A 19,062-nucleotide genomic window follows, 5' to 3' on the forward strand; every position below is an offset into this window, starting at 1 on the left:
GTCCCCGTCTCTGCCAGCCTTTAAAGAGCAAGTCACCCCCTACAAGAGACTTACTTCACTCCCACTTAATGTTTGAAAAATGCAACAAATGCTGTTGCCTGGCAGACCGAGAGGGCGGAGCTGCTAACAAATACACAAACACACAGGCTTACAATGGCATTGTGACATCATAATGTACCAGTTTACATCATAGCATACCTCTTAGCCAATAGCGGTGGCAGATTTAAATTCAAATACAGTGCAGTGTTTACCTGATGACGGCGCAGCACTGACATTTTTAGGCAGAATATTTAAAATTTAACTAAAATGCACTGAAGTGCCAAATTATTGACTACACATGTCTGCAGCTCGATTAGACACTCGTTCATGTCGTTTATCAGCAAAAAAAAGTTGGTTTGGGGGTGACTTGCTCTTTAAGAGTCACCTAAAAACGCACCTCCTCCGCTTGGCATTCCCTGAATGTGTTTGAGTTCGGCCTTCATTTATGTTGATTTTAATTCCCTGCTTTCATCTGTCTCTTTATCTCTTGTTTTACCCATTTGTTTTCTACTTTAATGTTTTTACCTGTTTCTCTCATGTACCGTGTTCAGTGCCTTGGGCTTCCCAACAGGGTCGCGGAAGGCGCTTTATAAATAAAGCTTTGATTGATTGATAGATAATATCAAAATGTTTCATTTCAACCACAGTAATTTAAGCACAGATTAATCAACCTGATTAATTTAAGCACAGATTAATCAAAACATTATGATTTATTCATATAACATTTGTTCACTCGCTATTATAACAGTTCAGTCCTTTCTTCTGTGCAGGACGGCCTACGTCAGCAGACAGGCTTGGCACAGAAGGACCTTGAGAAGGGAACATGAAGTTGACAATACGTTATCATGTGTTCAGAGCTGCAGAACCTTCTGGGCTTAGTGAAAGGCAGAATATAAAATCCACGTTAGAGAATGGAATTTATGTCTTTAGATGACTGGTGGCACGTAGGTCAATCTGTAGTTAAAAACTGACCATTAGTGGACGTTACATACTATTACGAAACGTGTCACATTGAAGAGCATTCAGAGGTTTTCAAACATCGTTCTCGTTGATTTTATCAGAATAAAACTCACTGTAAACTCTTGCATTTTTCAGCTGCAGCGAATAAAATCTAACTCATTCATTCAGGGGGTTTAAATGTTGTGTTTTGAATGGAATTTTTCTAATATAATGTTCACAGTATTGAAAACTGTTTAATCAGAATATTCAGAAAAGATGCCAATAAACTTTAAACAATGTCTGTTTTATGTTTTCCTTTAAAGTCACATTAAAAACAAAAATTCCTAATTAGAAAAATCTAAATTCCAATTAATGTTGTGTACGTATTAAACAGTAATTTACTTAGTTGTATTTATATATTTTATTAACTTTTCTTTTCCTTCCAACGAGACTGATTCATGGTCGGTTTGTGTTTTTTCCTTTCACCTCTAGAGGGAGAGAGAGCTCTGCCTTCCATTCCAAAGTAAGTAGAAAAACCTTTCATGACACCTAAAACCACCATGCGTTTTATGATCGACTGATTATTTTATTCTCAAGTGTTCCTTAGAAGCCAAAATAGGTCATTTATTGTGGTTTTGTCACTTTTCCAGGATAAATTTAGGATAAATTCCCTCGAACAAAAACCTAAATCTTTGAAGAGATTGGTGTCTGAAAACATTTGATTTATTTTCTGCTTCTTGTTGCTTCTAAGCGAAACAAAAGACCTGCAAATTAAGCAAAGTGGAAAAAAGCTGGATGTGTCGTATTCATAATAAAACAGTATTTGGATTTTATTTCCCACAATGCCTCAGCACATCTTAGTTGTTTACATATCAACAGGTTTCTCTCTTTAACCCCCCCCTCCTCTGTTTCTGCTCTAATAAGGAGATGGCTTTAGGAGCCAAATATTTTCCACTTTGGGGTTTTTTAAACACGGCTAGTCTCCTCCTCTCTGGCTCCGCTCTCTGCTTGTTCTAGTCTGTGGTGTAAAGTTTGTCGTAGAGCTCAGCGGACACAGAAACAGAAACCACGGGAAGGAAGACAGTCAAGCCAATGAGCAGTCTTTGTTTCGTCTCTCCGTTTGAGCGCGTGTAGATGTGAGCACCGTGTGTTGGTGGGATCTCATTTGGAAATGTGGATTTCTTGTAGTTTTCTTGGGTTTATGAACTTTAGTCCTTTTTTTTCTCCTTCTGTTCAGACTGTCTAATACTGAGAAGAAGCTAGAAGCCGTTCGGAAGGGAGTCAGAGCGATCTCAGTCTCAGGTAAGACTAAATGATCTCTTATCGACAGGTTCAGAAGCTAAATGAACCTCTTAGCCTCTTTGGTTCAAGCTGTGGATACTTCCAGCTCTTTCTCTTCCCAATCTCTCCTAATAAAGTTTGTTTACATCTTTTCTTCTCTTATTCCTCGCATCCGTTCACTCTTGGTCTTTTCCGCTCACCCTGTGGTTTCCGTTCCCACCTTATTGGCTGCAGATCTAATGACATCCACAGTTCCTAAACCAACCAAGGCGCGGCGTCTCCTCCTCCCCTTCATCTTCTGTTCAGATTCACCACCCAGTGGTATCCATGGCTCCTATTGGACAGCTAGTACAGCAGCATGTCCGCTAGATAGTGATGTGGCGGAGTGAAAATTCCTGTTGGACCGTCGTGGTTCCTGGACTGGAACTAGACGTATGAAAAGAGGATTTCTGTTTCCTTTCTTGTTTTTGTGGTGCAGAAACCAAAGTCATTTCAGCTGTATCGGGTTCAGAATTATGACTTTGTGGGTTAAACAATTTAATCTGCTACATCACAATTGTCTCTTTTTCTACTGAATTGGCCTATTTTTCCTATTTGCTCTGTAATTTAATCATAGTGTTCTTGCTATAAGTAAATGATAGTTTTTCTTTATATTGGTAACTTTTTTAACCTCCTGCTTCCAATAATCGCTTAGTGTTTCCACTAAGGTTTGGAAGATTATTATTATTATTATCAGATGAATTTGCTTGGACCACATTAGCTTGACTGTGTTAAGTGTTCTCTGCTGTCAATCAGTCTTTGAAACATTTTCACTTATATACACAAAGTAGGGGTGTGTAGCGGCAAGAATCTGGTGCTACCATACGATGTATACCACAGTACACACACACACACACGCATATATATGTGTGTGTGTGTGTGTGTGTGTGTGTGTGTGTGTGTGTGTGTGTGTATACATATATATATATACATATATATATATATATACATATATATATATGTATATATATATATGTGTATATATATATATATATATATATATATATACATATATATATATGTATATACATATATATATATATATATGTATATATATATATGTATATACATATATATATATATATATACATATATATATATATATATATATATATATATATATGCATATATATATATATATACATATATATATATATATATGCATATATATATATATATACATATATATATATGCATATATATATATATATATATTAGGGATGTAAGAAAATATCGATAAGGCAATATATCGTGATTTTTTTCAGCAATATTATATTGATATTCAAAAGCCGTGTATCGGAAATATCGATATGGCAATATATCGTGGTATTATTTCCTGCGATTATTACATCGATATTCAAAAGTCGTGCATCTAATTCTTGAAAGAATTTACATGCAAACATTTGTGTATTTTCTTTTCGTTTTGTGCAATTCAATCGCCACCCGCTAGTTGACAGCAGTGTGCAATGGGTTTTGTTTCCACCATTGAAATGTAAATCCCTCCCATCATGGTTCAGATACCTCATGTTAAACATGTTACGTATCAGATTTGACTGTTTATTGAACAGTCTTACAATAGATTCAGTAAAAAAATTGCTTGTAACGTCTGACTGAATGTATCGCAATATATCGTGATATATCGTATCGTCTCCCCTGTATCATGATATGTATCGTATCGCCAGAATTTCAAAAATACACATCCCTGATATATATGTGTGTGTATATATATATATATATATATATATATATATAAAATATATGAATAGAGGAATCTAATAAAGGAAACAAAAACACTCAGACCGTCAGACTTGAAGCAGTAAAATCTGCTATAAATATTAATTCAGTATCAACCCACAAAATATAACATTATTTCAGAGTATCGATATTTTGCTATCTCCCTAACACAAACATAAGTAACTTAAATGGAAAAAATTAACCGAGAACGTCTCTTTTAGTAAAACTCTCTTGTTTATGTATTTTCTAAAATTGCGCTGAAGCTCTCTTGTTCAGATTTTAATGTCCTTTTAAAGACTCTTTCTGGGCTGTCCCGTCTAGTAGTTCTAAATAATTATTATCCTCTATGACTTCTGTTTTGCTGAAAGAGATTTTATCTCCTTAGGATTGATGAGCTAGCAGCTAGTCTGAACAGAGATGTGCAGCGCTATCATTTTCAAGCAGCAGCTAAACGAGGCACTTTAAGTGCATCTGGGAATCAAGTCCAGAAGGATCTTTGTCAAAAGTTCAACCAAGTTCACCGTGAAACGTGGAACTAATTTTGGAGTAGAGATGATCTGCTGTGAAATGTAGATCGGAGCTGTTTAATGACCGCACTTTAGTCATCCCGCCGTCCACCCTAACCCTAACCCATCCTCATGAATAACTTTATTTATTCTCCAATCATTTCCTGCTTTAACCTCTAATCATCTGTCCTGCTTTGAACAGCTGAGAGTTTGGATTGTACCTAGCAGCTGGCGGAGTCTTTGCAGATCCTGCATCGTCTCAAAGCTTGTCGTGTTCTAACCTCTCCTTTTTTTTTCTCCTCCACTCTTCTTGTCTCTCTGCTGTCCCGTTTCCTGCATGCTCTCCTGGACCTTGCAGAGGACCTTAGTGGGGATGGTAAAGTTCTACTATTGTTTATAAACGTTTCTCTCTTGTCCCGCCCCACCAGCACACTGCGCCCTCCTGGGAAAGGGTTGTGTGTGTATTTTGGTGTGTGGGTTGAACTTGATGCTTGCATTCCTGCTTGTTAAACAATGACTCTTTGTGCTTTTGTGCTCTTATATAAATGTGGTTTAATTAAAGCAAAATAAGTTAGCATAATGTGATTTTTTGGGGGCCGTCCTGGAGGTCTTTGCCAGTAGCTTATTTGTTTTCATCTTTCCTCTTGATTGTTTGGAAAGCGGATGACCACAGAGTGTAAATACGTCGGCTTTTAACCACAAGAATGACACAAAAAGCTGAATTTGTAAATCCAGAAGTTCTTGTTTTTCTTCTAACTTGTGCAGATGTTTTTTTTCTCCCCATTTCAGAAACAGGTCCACTTAAGCCACATACGGTTAAAACGCTCAGAGGTTTGCTGGAATAAAGAGCGAGCGCATTCCTCGGCCATAATGAGCTCGTTAGATCACACACAAACTGAAACAGACAACAGAGAAAAGCTCCTTTAATTCTCCTGAAGAAACGATGAGCTGTGGAAACGATCTTAAAAGTAACACTCACAGATTTGACATCATGTAAAAAGATATTTAAAACAATACCAGAAATCTGATAACCACATCATGTTCAGCGTCTCAAATCAACAAGTGAACCAAACCACTGGAAATTTAAAGAGGTGGAACACTGAAAAAACATTTTTTAAATGTTATTTCTGATGATAATCGGTCTCTCTGGCTTTTTCATGCAGGCTGCACATGAAAATAGTCTCCTACACCCATCTACTGCATTAGCTTCTGATAGAAAATACAGTGAAGCTCTAGGATTTCAAAAGCCTGACAGATCTACGTCACTGTCACTTAACATTCATGGACTCACCCATCTTGACTCACGAGGGGGAAGGCTGTTGTCGGTTTAGCGTCCAGGAAACAGCAGAGAACGTCTCAGCTAGTAGAAACTTAAGCCTGGTTTATGCTTCTCCGTCAGCTCCGCAAGGGACAGACACGCACGGACTGACGGAAGCGTTTTGCTCTTTTACTTCTCCGTCTCCTGGAGAGTGTTGCAAAGCAATTGCCCGGCAGGACAACAGAGGGCGTAGCGCTGTTCTGTGGTATCCTGTCATGTATCGGTCCAAGATCGTGTGTTTATATTGTGTTTTTGTGTATATAAGAGACTTTTAACACGGACATATTTGTCTCTCATTCTCCCACCGCTTCATGCGCTCCCCACCTCTAAACCCACGTTTCCTGTCATTTCCGTCCACAAATAAAACGCTTGCTGCACATCTTTTCACTCCTCCAGTCACGGGGGAATTACACGTTTATATTTTTAGAGTTTTTTCGCGAGGCATTCTTCAAGCTTCTCCGTGTCTGCCGCTAGTTATCCTCGGCTCTCTTTGCAATGGCGGCGCTGTAAACAACAGCGGCGTCCTGACCAATCACAAGCTTGCGTAATCCGTCTCGTTCGACGGATGTTTAAAAAAGTGGGTTCGACTCCGTACGTACTTGCGTGCCTGCCGGAGCCCTACGCAAGGACGGATAATGGCGTTGCGTGTCTCCTCACTGACGCAGACGGAGAAGCATAAATCAGGCTTACCTGTTAGCATTAGCAGTTCCACTACACAACAGAACTCCTTCAAACTTGTGTTACACAGCAAACAGATTCAGTGGAAGAGTCGTGTTGCTGTTAGCCAATCACAGGCAAGATGTACAAATATCAGGATGTAGCATATTTCTAGTTCCTGAAAACGGTTCACCAGGGCTTTTTTTCCCCAGAGTATGACTTACAAGGCCTTCATTCCTTCTAGAGACACTGCAAATGTATTGATTAACTCATTCACTGCCAGCCGTTTCCTGATCAGTAAAGCCCGTCGCTGCCAGCGTTTCTCACCGTCTTTACTGTTTTTTAAGAGTCACAGAACGTTGCGCGCTAGGATGATGTAGACGCCAAAACAACCAAAACAAAGCGGAGACTCACCTCTTACATCAGGAAGAATCCGCGCGTTTCGAGCGTTATCCGTTCTTTCATAATCCGTTGTTGAATTGTGATCGGCAGCTTTTCCAGTTCGTGCCTCACTTTTTTTACAGCAGCGGCCCAAAACGATCTCCTAACACATGGATTTTCTGCTTCCTGATCACGTGACGTACGCGAATGAAGATCGGCTTCAGAGCTGAGATGTTTGTTCTCACGGTGCGGGGGCTCGTTCCGACGCCCACACAGTAAAAAGATGCAAATGATTACTTTAATCATCATTGGTAGTGAATGAGTGAAGTGAGTTTCCCACACCTTTAACAAGACACAAAGACAAACAAGGTGCATCCCAGTGTTTTCTACTCACAAACTCAACTCTGTGCTTTTTAATTATTTACATTTTTCACTGTTCGGACGATGACTAAATAAACTAAAAGCTTTGTTTTGGTGCTACTAGCTGGTTTCTAGAGTCTTCATTTGTGTTCAGTAAACCAAAGATGCAGCGATTCTAGCTTAGAGGCTGACGATTTACCTGGGCTGAAGAATATTAAAATCTGAATAAAAATAAGTTTAAACGTTAGAAATTTTCATGCTCTACAGCCCAGGTGAAGGGCGGGACTAGAGTGTTCCAACCGAGTGCAAAGGTCATGGTAGCGGTTAGCGTTAGCATGCTGCCGGCTACTGTACAGGTGGTGCATTTTTTATTTCCGTCAGGAAGTGAAGGGGTTAAAACAGAATGTAGTTTATATCCGTTTTGCAGACGCCTGTTGCACCTGAATACCAGTAATATGTCCAAGCTTTACAGCTGCAGGGTTGTTTCTTCTAAAAGTCACGGGCCCGTTCCCACAGAATCAGATCAATCCCGAGCAGAGCCGTGAGAGGAATGTTCAGGACGGCAGATGTTTGGCTCTTGTTTCCAACAGCTGAGTTTGCACTGACTTTATTTTGAACACCACCATCTGGTGAGGATGAACTTCGTCCATCCTCTCTCCCCCTCACAGATTTAATCCTATTACGGTTTCCGTACACTTCGTTTTCAGCTTTGTTTTGTTTCCCGATGCAACTTTTGTAGGTTTTCGATCACCCTCTCATCTCTGTGTCCATCTCTTCTCGTCTTCCACTCCTCCTCTTCCTCCTCCTCCACCACACAAACTCCCTGCAGTCCAGCTGCTCTTGTACAGACAGATATTCCCAACACATGCTCAGCTGACACTATCTGCCAAGTGTGTGTGTGTGAGAAAGGGCAGCGTGGACGGCGGGATGAGCTTCGTGGGTGTTACTTTAAGCAGTTAAAACTGTTTTGTAAATTTTAGATTCTGACAGCATATTAAAATCTCGTGTTTGGTCTTTATTTTTGGTTTCGTTCCAGTATTTTCAGGTTGTTTGTGTCTGTTGTTGCAGAGACGGATGACTATGCAGAAATAGTTGATGAAGAGGACACTTACACCATGCCCTCAAGTAAGTCACTCGTTTAAATCTACTTTGCACGACAGAAAGTGTTCATAAAACCCGTCCGCTGCCGCTTCGGCATGGGATTTGCTAAAAATAAGCCTGACTGTTACGTCTCCGACCAACGCTGCCATCCTCGAGCCAACTCTCGCTTCCTTCTGCTACCTAATAATCAGAGTGTGGTGTGAGTCATTTCCATGAGGTGCACGCACGCACGCACACACACACACACACACACACACACACACACACACACACACACACACGTACGCACGCACGCACGCACACACACACACACACACACACACAGTTCAGCAGCAGCTATCAGATTTAGGCCACTTATTTCCTATTTCGTGGTAAAGACACTGATCGAAAGCTACAAATAACCGGATCCAGGTGCGGTTCTGGGACACGGGGGACGTCTGTCAGATTCAGCCACATTTGCTGGTGCTATAGTTCTGTTGGTAACTTCTGCTCCAGCTTTGTGCTTTTATTGTGGAGCTTATTTTAACCAGCTCAGTGGCCTAGTGGTAGAGTGTCCGCCCTGAGACTGGGAGATCAGGGTTCGATTCCTGGTTGGATCATACCAAAGACTTTGAAAAAATGGGACCCAATGCCTCCCTGCTTGACACTCAGCATTAAGGGGTTGGATTGGGGGGTTAAACCACCAAATGGTTCCCGAGCGCGGCTGTGTCTGCAGCTCACCGCTCCCCCAGGGGATGGGTCAAATGCGGAGAACGAATTTCGCACACACATCAGTGTGTGTGACAACTAATGGGACTTTAACTTTAACTTATGTATTTAGTTATGCGGCTAACTTTTAAAATGGACTTCGTTCTTCCCGTCTTGCTTTCTTCATCCTGCTTTGCCTTTTATTTATTTTTTTGATGCGTCTCGGTTTCCTTTCTGTGATTTCCTCTAATTAAAATGTCTTCAGATATTTTAGCACTTTGACTTTGTGTCACTATTTGTGTAAAATAACCTCTACAAAGGTCTGACGATGTCCTACTTCTAATAATTAGTATGTGGCAGTGTTTTGGTTTATTTTTTAGAGTGTATGTGTGTGGTTTCTGAGCTTTTAACATTAAAGTGGCTGTGTGGCTCTCCCCTTCTCTTCATCTGTCTTTCTATCCTCTCTTTCCCATCGCCAACACAGTGGCCTATGGAGTGGTTGAAGGTAAAACTCCTCGTCTCTCATTAAGTTCGACTGAAATGTTCTGAGTTTGTTGGTCGTTGTTTTTTCTTTTCCAGGCCTTTATGACACTATTTTACTGTGAAGGGAAAACGTCACATTTTTGCCCCATGAATAAAATGGAGCTTTACTGTGGTCTTCAACTGGTGGCTCTCGAGCCACAACCAGCTACATGCTTGTTCCATACAGCCTTGTAAAACATTCAGTTATTAATAAATCTGACACGGGAGTCAGCCGAAATAAATGAACCAAAACCTGAAGAAGATTATGAAGATTTTTTCTTCATTTGCATGGAGGGGGCAGGGCTTAAAACGGGCTCTTTTCATTTTTAGGCATCATTCTGAGCTTTATGTTGTAAGGGTAGACCGATATATCAGTTGGCCGATATATTGAGTCGATATTCACCGTTTTTCATATATCTTTATCGGCTGATGTATCTGGCTGAAATTGATCATTTTGTGCATCAGTATCGGCCGATATTTGTCCTTAGTAAAGCATATTTAAAGTCAGGAGTATTCTCGGGCAGCCCGGCGCTGTTGCAAAATGTAATTTAAATATATTCTTACGTTCACTAATAACATCTGCTAAATCAATACTCTAAATTAACTTTATTTGGGTGTCTGACTTTAACACTGAGCAGTCCACAAAGTTAAATTCAGAGATCAAAAACTGATTCAGCTTCAGAAATTTTGCGCAACAACTAATGTTATTAGTGAAATTTTTGCATGAAAATAAGGTGGAAAATGTTTAGATATTGTCTAAGAAAATCGGCTGTACGTATCGGCTGACCATGTCTCTTACACAGAAAAAAACAATATTGGTCGGCCTTTATTATGTTCCTCTTTGTCCAAATTCAGGCTTACCGCTGGACGCATAAGCGGCGTGTAATCTATTAGTCACGTTTTACCCTCAAACTCCCTTCTCTCTGCGAACATTTTAGACGTGAAACGACAGTGAAAGCGCTCCACGCAACTTGTGATGCAAGGTCACGGAATGACCACAGAATTGCAAGTTTACATGTAATTCTGGCAGTTCACCTGGTAACAAGCAAGGAGAGGACAGCAGCACGTATTCAAAAAGTTATTTTCTGTTCTGTTTACCTCGGCTACGGAGGTTTCAAATGTAATGATGTATTTTGGTAACACTTTACAATAAGGGTCCAATTATTAACGTTACTTTGTGCATTATTAAGCATTAATAAACAAAGGGTCCCTTTATTCACTTTTCCGATATTTTTAACTAATACGTTTCCTTGAGGTTAGGACAAAGGGCCAGGGGGTGTGTCTTCTTAGTAATGTATTACATAATATGATTAAGCAATTGTTAATACTTTAGTTAATAGTTTATTAATGCTTAATAATGCATGAAGTAACGTTAATAAAGGGACTTTTATTGTTAAGCATTACCCACACTTTTAACTAGTTAAGCAACAGGAAATATGTATGTGTCTTTTATTTTGACAGTTTTCAGATTTTGTAGGCCGCTTTTGTGTTTGACTTCCTGTCTAGCCCGATCTGAACTGCTGAGGTTGACGCGCTCTGAAAGCATAGCGTGTAAAAAAAAAAAAGATCCGAAATATAAGCGACTCGTCCCTACGCTTCTGGGACGTTTCCAAAAGGCGAGGCTGGTGAAAACACATCCATCTGCTATATCGACGATTAATTGGTGCGCAGTATGCTTCCTGGATGTGAGGCAGCGCTTGGGCGTCCAGAGTAGAGGCCCGGTAAGACCGGAAGTGAGCGGCTCTGTGAAACTAGATGGTTTAGCCATCAGGTTTATTCCCGCCTTTTCTTCATCTTATGTCCCGTCGCCTCACAACCTATGACTGCACTAAACAGAAGTTTAAACCAAAGTTGGCGGCAAAACCTAAAGAAGCCCACCACACAAGCTCATTTACAGGGATTGGCTGAATCTAGCTCGGACGTCTACACTCGGATGTCTCTGCTGTGAGAAGGACCGGACCGGCGGCAGCATCAGACTAAGCTAAGACGTTCAAAAATGTAGCCAGAAGCTAACAATATCAGCACTGGCTAGGATTAGCTGTGATCTCGGCCACTCTGCTAGAGCGGAAAGTCCTTCATCCTCTATTCGAGCCTGGCAAAGAAAAACTCGAGTCCTTTCATCCATATGATGAGTTTGTCCACATGTGATTGTTTTTGTTTATCATCCAGGGGAACTGAAGTCCTGACAGGAAACATCAAGTCATAAACAAAACAACATGCTCCGTAAATATCACAAATCAGTAACGCCGGTTCTTTTCAGAGCTGAACTAAATTTCGTCACAGCATTTGTTTTGTTTATTTGCTCTGGTCTTGTTGCACCATCCTCTACTTAAACCCCTTTTCTGATTCATGATCATGGTTGTGTCACTTCTCTGTGGGTCCTTTTTATGTCTGAAGCAATCGTTAATTTCCTGAAACTGCATTGCAGTCCGGGTAAACAATTGTAAATCCTTTTGTAGAGGAATGTGTTTTGGTCACTGTTCAATCAGGCAGTGAAGCTGTTTGTGAATTTACTCTTTTTATGAGCATCTAGCCTCTACAGCTGTTTCACTTCAAGTCAAGTGTGTTTGAATTGAATTTTGCAGGATGTTAGTTTAGCTAAAAGAGATTTGATTATAAATTGGCAAACATTGGTCAAAAAGGATGCAGTGCTTATTCGCAGCATTGGTTTAAGCTAAATACATGACAACCGTCTCACTGCCTGAATGTTTGGAATATTTTTTAACTTCTTTTAACAGAAAACTTGATGCGTTTTGGCTTCTGATCCTCAATCATGTGGTGCAGTCGAACCCTGTTAAGTGTGAGAGTCCGAAGCAGCAGGTTGGTGTGCTTATCTCATCGATTTTACTTCTTTTTTTCTTGTCGTCCTCCCTCTCAGCGCGGGACTATGAGATCCAGAGGGACCGGATAGAGCTGGGTCGCTGCATCGGGGAGGGCCAGTTTGGAGATGTTCACCAAGGAGTCTACAACAGCCCAGTATGTAGAAATAAACATGCAAATGATGATTTAGAAACATGCAAAGGCTTCAAAAAGATGTTTTACTGACCATTATTTTATTTTATGCTTAACTTGAAGTTGTATTTTTACCAGGGATGTCCGATAGTTGCTTTTTCACTGATATCTGATGTGCTAATATGGTCTAGCTCTGAAAGCTGCTGTAGAGAATCGGCAAACAAGCTAGGAGACGTCTTTGCCGGAACCCGAGACCCGCGATGCCGGACGAAGCGAGATGGTGCTAAACACCAGTCGTCTGAAAGCTGTTTAGAAAGCCTGGAAAATGTTCCTGCGGCCATAATTTGGAGAAGTAGATCTGTTCATTTAGGTTTTTTCACATGGCAGGATTTCAAAGTTGTCTGACCATTTTCAAAACACGAGAGGCCCCACGTGTGTGATGTCCAGCAACACAACAAAAACTACACACCACACACAAACACTCCCCGGTCGTGACTTCGTAATAAACAAACATGGTGGAGGAGGAGCCTGTCATGATGCTTTCTGATTGGCTACATGTCAAACTCAAAATGCTACATACTTAGTTGCCTTTGAAATTGGGATAAAGACAGTCCAACATGTTGAAAGTCACTGATTTATAATTAAAGAGGTCTCCTTGTCCTTTTGAGCAGACAAGAGCACTCTTAAGACACCACACATGGCAGGATTATCTGATAAGATTATCTTACTTTAATCGGGAACATCCTTTAGATTAATGGAAAAGAAGAAGCTATGTTAAATGGGCCAGAAGTGTCCTCATCAGAACGCAGCGCTCACATTTTCTGTAACAGTAAAGGAAATACCTTGGTTCTGTTTGTCTGCTGGACATCCAGTTTAGTCCTGGGCTCTGCTCGAGCTTTCTCATTTGTCCTTACAGTTTATTGGTTTTAAAAAGTGTCAGTTACTGCAAAAAGGTCCACAAGCAGAAAGAAAGGGAAACGTCAAAGATGCAACGAGGGACAGAAATAACCTCAGCGTCAACAGAAATGAGATTTGATAACCTCATATTTGTTTTCTGTCACACAGGACAAGCCCTCTCTATCTGTCGCCATTAAAACCTGTAAAAACTGCACCACAGACAGCGTCAGAGAAAAGTTCCTGCAAGAAGCCTGTAAGACCGTGTGTGTGTGGGTGGGTGTGTGTGTGTGTGTGCGAGCGCCATATATGTCATGAATGCTAAATGTCTTGATACACGTTATCGTTTTACAGTAACGATGCGTCAGTTCGACCACCCTCACATCGTAAAGCTGATTGGCGTGATCACAGACAACCCGGTGTGGATCATCATGGAGCTCTGTACTCTAGGAGAGGTATCATCACATCACCATCTCATCCGCCTACTTCCTAAAGTGTTTTGTGTTGCTTCACGTTTATGTCTCATCTTTCCATTGTTAGTTGCGGTCGTTCCTGCAGGTGAAGAAGTACAGTCTCGACCTTGCCACACTCATTCTGTACGCCTATCAGCTCAGCACCGCGCTCGCCTACCTGGAGAGCAAGCGCTTCGTGCACAGGTAAGAACTCTCACACGGACTGGATTTAGATCAGGGATGCACCGATGTGGGAATTTGGGCCAATATCAAAATCCAATATTCATACAGCTGTTATGTTCAACAACATTTCAATACCGTGTAAAAATGACCACATCAGCTACATTGCTGCTCTGCTTCAGTTTAACACCATCATTGTCACATGACCAACCCCTCCCCCTCCTGAAACACAGAAACTGCATGGAAACAAATATGGGTCGTTAATATCGCTGGTTTTATTAATCAGATCGCAAAGAAAACCCAAGATTAACATCAGCCGATTCTGATGCTGCTTCTATATCGTACCTCCCTAAATTAGATTATTAAATATTATTATTATTAAGTCATATTTTGCTTTTTCCACCCAAGCAAGCCAAGAATTTTGATTCCATTCTAACAAACTTACTTAGTTGGTCTAATGTTTTTACAAATATTATAACTGATCGTTCATAATAAAAAAATTTTATCAGATTGTTTTTGGAATTGGATTCAAATATATCCCAGAAAACTTTCAGTTTCAAGCAGACAAAGAGGCGATGGACGTTAAACGTCCTGATTTCAGCTGTTTGCTTGCCACAGGGACATCGCGGCGCGTAACGTGTTGGTGTCGTCCGTTGACTGTGTGATGCTCGGAGACTTTGGACTGTCTCGGTACATGGAGGACAGCTCGTATTACAAAGGTAAGGCCACACAAGAAATATTTAAACACATGAACCAGCCCAGCATACTGGTTATCCTCTATATAAACTGAGTTGAACTTTGCTGCCATCTGCTGGTGTCGTCGTGTCACAACAGTTAAATCAGTGCTGAGATTCACTAGAAATTAGTAATAATTTCGATGTTTTTTTCTTTTTTATTTGAACTTTATTGTATCTGTGTTTGTTTTTAAGCCTCTAAAGGTAAACTTCCTATAAAATGGATGGCTCCTGAATCCATCAACTTCAGAAGGTTCACCTCCGCCAGCGACGTGTGGATGTTCGGTGAGTCGTTTTCACGAGAGATATTTTTATTTAACCAATCCAGGAACTAAACGGGTAAGGAGGTGGATAATTAAAGAATAAAGACATGACCGGAATTTTGACTTTGTTCTGAGACTAATGTGACCCTCACGGCGCGCCGTACCTGCTAGCATAATAAATGTCTGATAACCACCCTCTGTAGGGGTGTGCATGTGGGAGATTCTGATGTACGGCATCAAGCCCTTCCAAGGCGTGAAGAACAACGACGTGATTGGTCGGATAGAGAACGGCGAGCGACTGGCCATGCCCCCCCAGTGTCCTCCTACTCTCTACAGCTTGATGACCAAATGCTGGTCGTACGACCCGAGTAAAAGGCCGCGATTCACAGAGCTCAAAACCCAGCTCAGGTAACGGCTAAACTCTGCTGCTTGTTTTGGTTTTTATAGATTCTGCTTCTAAACATGTCAGCGTTCTGATCTGCAGCACCATACTGGAGGACGAGAAGGTCCAACAGGAGGAGAGGCTTCGCATGGAGATCAGGAGACAGGTCACGGTTTCCTGGGACACCGGAGGCTCTGATGAAGCTCCACCTAAAGTAAGAGCAGCTTCTATCTCCCACCTTTTAGCAGCTTTTGTGAAAATTTGACGCTAACCCGTCTGCGTCTGCAGCCGAGTCGACCTGGTTACCCCAGTCCTCGATCCAGTGAAGACTTCTTCTCCAGCCCCCACCACAACCACGTCCAGGTAAGCCAAACACACACACACACACACACACACACACGCATACAAATACTAAACCCTTTGAAAAACTCCAGCACTGCTGGTTGTCAGAACGAATAAAAACGAGTGTGGCTCTTTCTGGATTCATGCATGACTGTCAACGTCCTAAAGAGTCACGTGGAGAAGGAAGGAACCAAAAAACACCAGGGAGACTGAACGTTCACACTCGTCTTTCTTCCCATGAGCCGAGTAGACACGAGGCATTTCCTGTTGTCCTGAAAGCTGCTCGTTCATGGCCACGCAGACGCTCGCTGATCAAAACCACACGTCAGCGCTAACTGCACCGAGCTGCTTCTTTAAAACCTGCATGTGTTTTTATTTATGTCTAAATTTATTCTGTGTTCTAATCAGTGTTGATGGAGTTTGATGATTTATTATCACTTATAAAGAAAAAAGGGAATTCTAAATATTGACTCAAATATGAGTCGGCCTATTTTTACAGTTATGAATTAGAATTTGTATTATTTTCATTAGTTTGGTATTTAATCTGTTATTAAATTCATAATTGAGGAACGTTTGGTCATGTTTAGACTTTCCCATTAATTACAATCTTTAGCAGATTAAGGTAACTATTTATGTTTTAAGACGTTATCTGTTAACTTTTGGAACCTGTTTCTGAAAACGGCAGATGCTTTTTAAAGGATCGGGTCAGAGGGGCGTTCAGAAAGGAAACACAGCCTTTTGGTGGACTTCTTTTGATTTAGAATGTAAAAGTCTGTGACAGTGTGATGTAAAGAATGACAACTCTTTAACTAATACTGCTTTTTTGTTTTAAAAGAAAATAAGCTTTACTTTGTCATCTCTTTGTTTTTTTGTCTCTCAATCTTCAGCGTTTGGCTCATGGAGGAACTGATTCCTGGAATCATCTCAGAACTGAACAGAGTGCCCTGTGGAGCCCAAACATGGAGGTACACATGTAAAAATACACACGCACATGCATAAATTCACAAACACGTTAAAAAACTACACACACGCCAAAATAAAAACACACACATACAAACACACGTGCAAAAATACACACACACTTGCAAAAATATACAAACACACACGTGCAAAAATACATTCACACACACTTGCAAAAATATACAAACACACACATGCAAAAATACATACACACACACACACACACGCACACAAATGCAAAAATACACACAAAAACACACATACGTGCAAAACCATAATTCAAGTTTATATATATAGCGCCAAATCACGACGAGTCGTCTCAGGGTACTTCACGTGGTAAACATTCCAATACATGTCGGTTCATTAAGCCAATCAGTAAATAGTTTCCTATATAAGGAACCCAGCAAATTGCATCAAGTCACTTTACAGCAATCCTCATACTAAGCAAGCATGTAGCGACAGTGGAGAGGAAAACTCCCTTTTAACAGGAGGAAACCTCCAGACGATCCTGGCTCAGTATAAGCAGCCATCCTCCACGACTCACTGGGGATGGAGAAGACAGAGCAGACACACACACACACACACACACACGCGCACACACACACACACACACACACATACGACATATATACCAAGTAGTGTTTCTATGGTTACATTGTGATTTCTTAGTAAATATTCTATTTGTTGAGAGATAAACGTTATTGTATTTATCCTAGTGAATCTATAATCAAACGGGTAAACTAGTAGTAGCACATTCATTGTCAAAGAAAGCAAAAAGTTATTATCAGGAGAGGGAGAATGTTTAAGTGGTTAGCAGCAGTGTGCTAGACGATGGCCCCCTCCATGAGGCCACCACAGCTCAGCAGAACATCATTGTAGCTTCTTCTGAGGAGAAAAACACTCCGAGAAAAATAAAGTTAACAGCTGAAATTTCAGGAAATAATACAGTTAAAGAGCAGATTGTAGAAGAAAGTAGTAGAGTGGAAAGTGGTCAGTGTATCCTCCAGCAGTCTAAGCCTATAGCAGCATAACTACAGAGATAACTGGATAACCTAGCCTTTTAGATGGAGGCATGTTGGAGGCATGCATACACATATGCAAGAACACACACACACACACACCCAGACTTGTCCGTCTTTCTAAATTCTAACATCTAAACAGAATCACAGAAAAACGTTCCCACGTTTTTGACGATGAACTGTAGCTGAAGAGTCGATGTATCTGCAGGAGGGCGGATGTGTGGGCCAGGCTCTGATGGAGGAGAGACTGATGAAGCAGCAGCAGCAGATGGAGGAAGATCGGCGGTGGCTGGAGCAGGAGGAGAGCCTCATGGTAATGAGCAGCAGGATCACCAGAATACCTGACCTTTACTCCAAACACTCTTCTATGGCTAAATCATCAAATGGCCAAAAGTAGAGTTACAACTCATAATACCAAAGAAAGACAGACGTTGTGCTTTTGTACAACAGAACCAGCAGGAGGGTTGAAGGTTGTTGCCAGAAGAGCAGCAGAGTCTCTGTTAGCTCTTTGAACCGGCTCAGTTGTGCGAGCGTGATTGATGTCATCAGACACGCAAACCTTCCAGAAAAGCTGCTCTGGAGTCTTGTTTTCTTCTCCCTCCGGTCCGGCTCTTCCTCTCTGTCTTTGATGACTCTTTTATGTTTGGGTTGATTTTAAAAGAAAGGAACACAAATAATTAATGATTATGTTCCTTCTCTTCATCAGTGGCTGCAGTACATGGACGTAATTTTGGGGGGGGGGACAGGGGGGACATGTCCCCCCCACTTTTTCCAAAGTCAAATTTTGACCCCTGCACTTTTTACCATCCAAAAACAATATTACACTATATTAAACTGACACTGGTTGAGCTCTAGCACCAAGTGGAAAACAACCATTTGTGTTGAAGCCTGTTTCCCATTAGAGCATATTGTAAAGATCCCCCCCCCCCCCCACACACACACACACACACACACACACTCCCTGTGTCCCCCCCCCCACTTCTAAAGCGACAATGCTGCAGTAGGACTCAGAGCAGGCCAAAGCGAGACGGGAAAGTGTAATGGCAAGGACAGAGGGAGGGCGAAAGGAAGTGGGATTGGCAGAAGCAGTGGAGAGGGAGGACTGGGCGAGGAGTCGGCCGTCAGAAGGAGATTCTCTGGGATGGAAAGAGTGGGAGGAGAGATATGAGTCGAATCGTGGTTCAGTTCCGCTTTTCCTTCTCTGGAAAAACGTTACTCCTCTTTCTGACTTCGTTTTCATTTCATTTGATGTTTTCTTCGTCTCTGCTCTTCTTTCGATGGCCTCAATATCACATCTGTCGGCTTCTGTTCTCCCAGGAT

General features: G+C 41.2%; 1 protein-coding gene across 10 annotated transcripts in view; it reads left to right on the top strand.

The window, feature by feature from the left end:
* ptk2aa (protein tyrosine kinase 2aa) overlaps window positions 1–19,062 on the top strand; it is a 53,464-nt gene that overhangs the window by 24,674 nt on the left and 9,728 nt on the right. The window contains exons 12-28 of one of the 10 annotated variants that reach the window (XM_070547483.1): window positions 1,471–1,501; window positions 2,216–2,280; window positions 2,494–2,580; window positions 4,897–4,914; window positions 8,323–8,379; window positions 9,527–9,547; window positions 12,443–12,540; window positions 13,582–13,666; window positions 13,765–13,865; window positions 13,951–14,066; window positions 14,661–14,761; window positions 14,972–15,061; window positions 15,243–15,447; window positions 15,524–15,635; window positions 15,710–15,784; window positions 16,651–16,728; window positions 17,951–18,055. In XM_070547483.1, the coding sequence (XP_070403584.1) occupies window positions 1,471–1,501; window positions 2,216–2,280; window positions 2,494–2,580; window positions 4,897–4,914; window positions 8,323–8,379; window positions 9,527–9,547; window positions 12,443–12,540; window positions 13,582–13,666; window positions 13,765–13,865; window positions 13,951–14,066; window positions 14,661–14,761; window positions 14,972–15,061; window positions 15,243–15,447; window positions 15,524–15,635; window positions 15,710–15,784; window positions 16,651–16,728; window positions 17,951–18,055 (1,445 nt within the window). Of the gene's footprint in view, window positions 1–1,470; window positions 1,502–2,012; window positions 2,132–2,215; window positions 2,281–2,493; window positions 2,581–4,896; window positions 4,915–8,322; window positions 8,380–9,526; window positions 9,548–12,442; window positions 12,541–13,581; window positions 13,667–13,764; window positions 13,866–13,950; window positions 14,067–14,660; window positions 14,762–14,971; window positions 15,062–15,242; window positions 15,448–15,523; window positions 15,636–15,709; window positions 15,785–16,650; window positions 16,729–17,950; window positions 18,056–19,062 lie in introns of those variants that run through there. The other 9 variants (XM_054745108.2, XM_054745113.2, XM_054745115.2 and 6 more) reach the window with 9 other exon arrangements.

The sequence above is a fragment of the Nothobranchius furzeri genome, chromosome 19, assembly GCF_043380555.1.
Source record: "Nothobranchius furzeri strain GRZ-AD chromosome 19, NfurGRZ-RIMD1, whole genome shotgun sequence".
In the NCBI taxonomy this organism is placed as follows: Eukaryota; Metazoa; Chordata; class Actinopteri; order Cyprinodontiformes; family Nothobranchiidae; genus Nothobranchius; species Nothobranchius furzeri.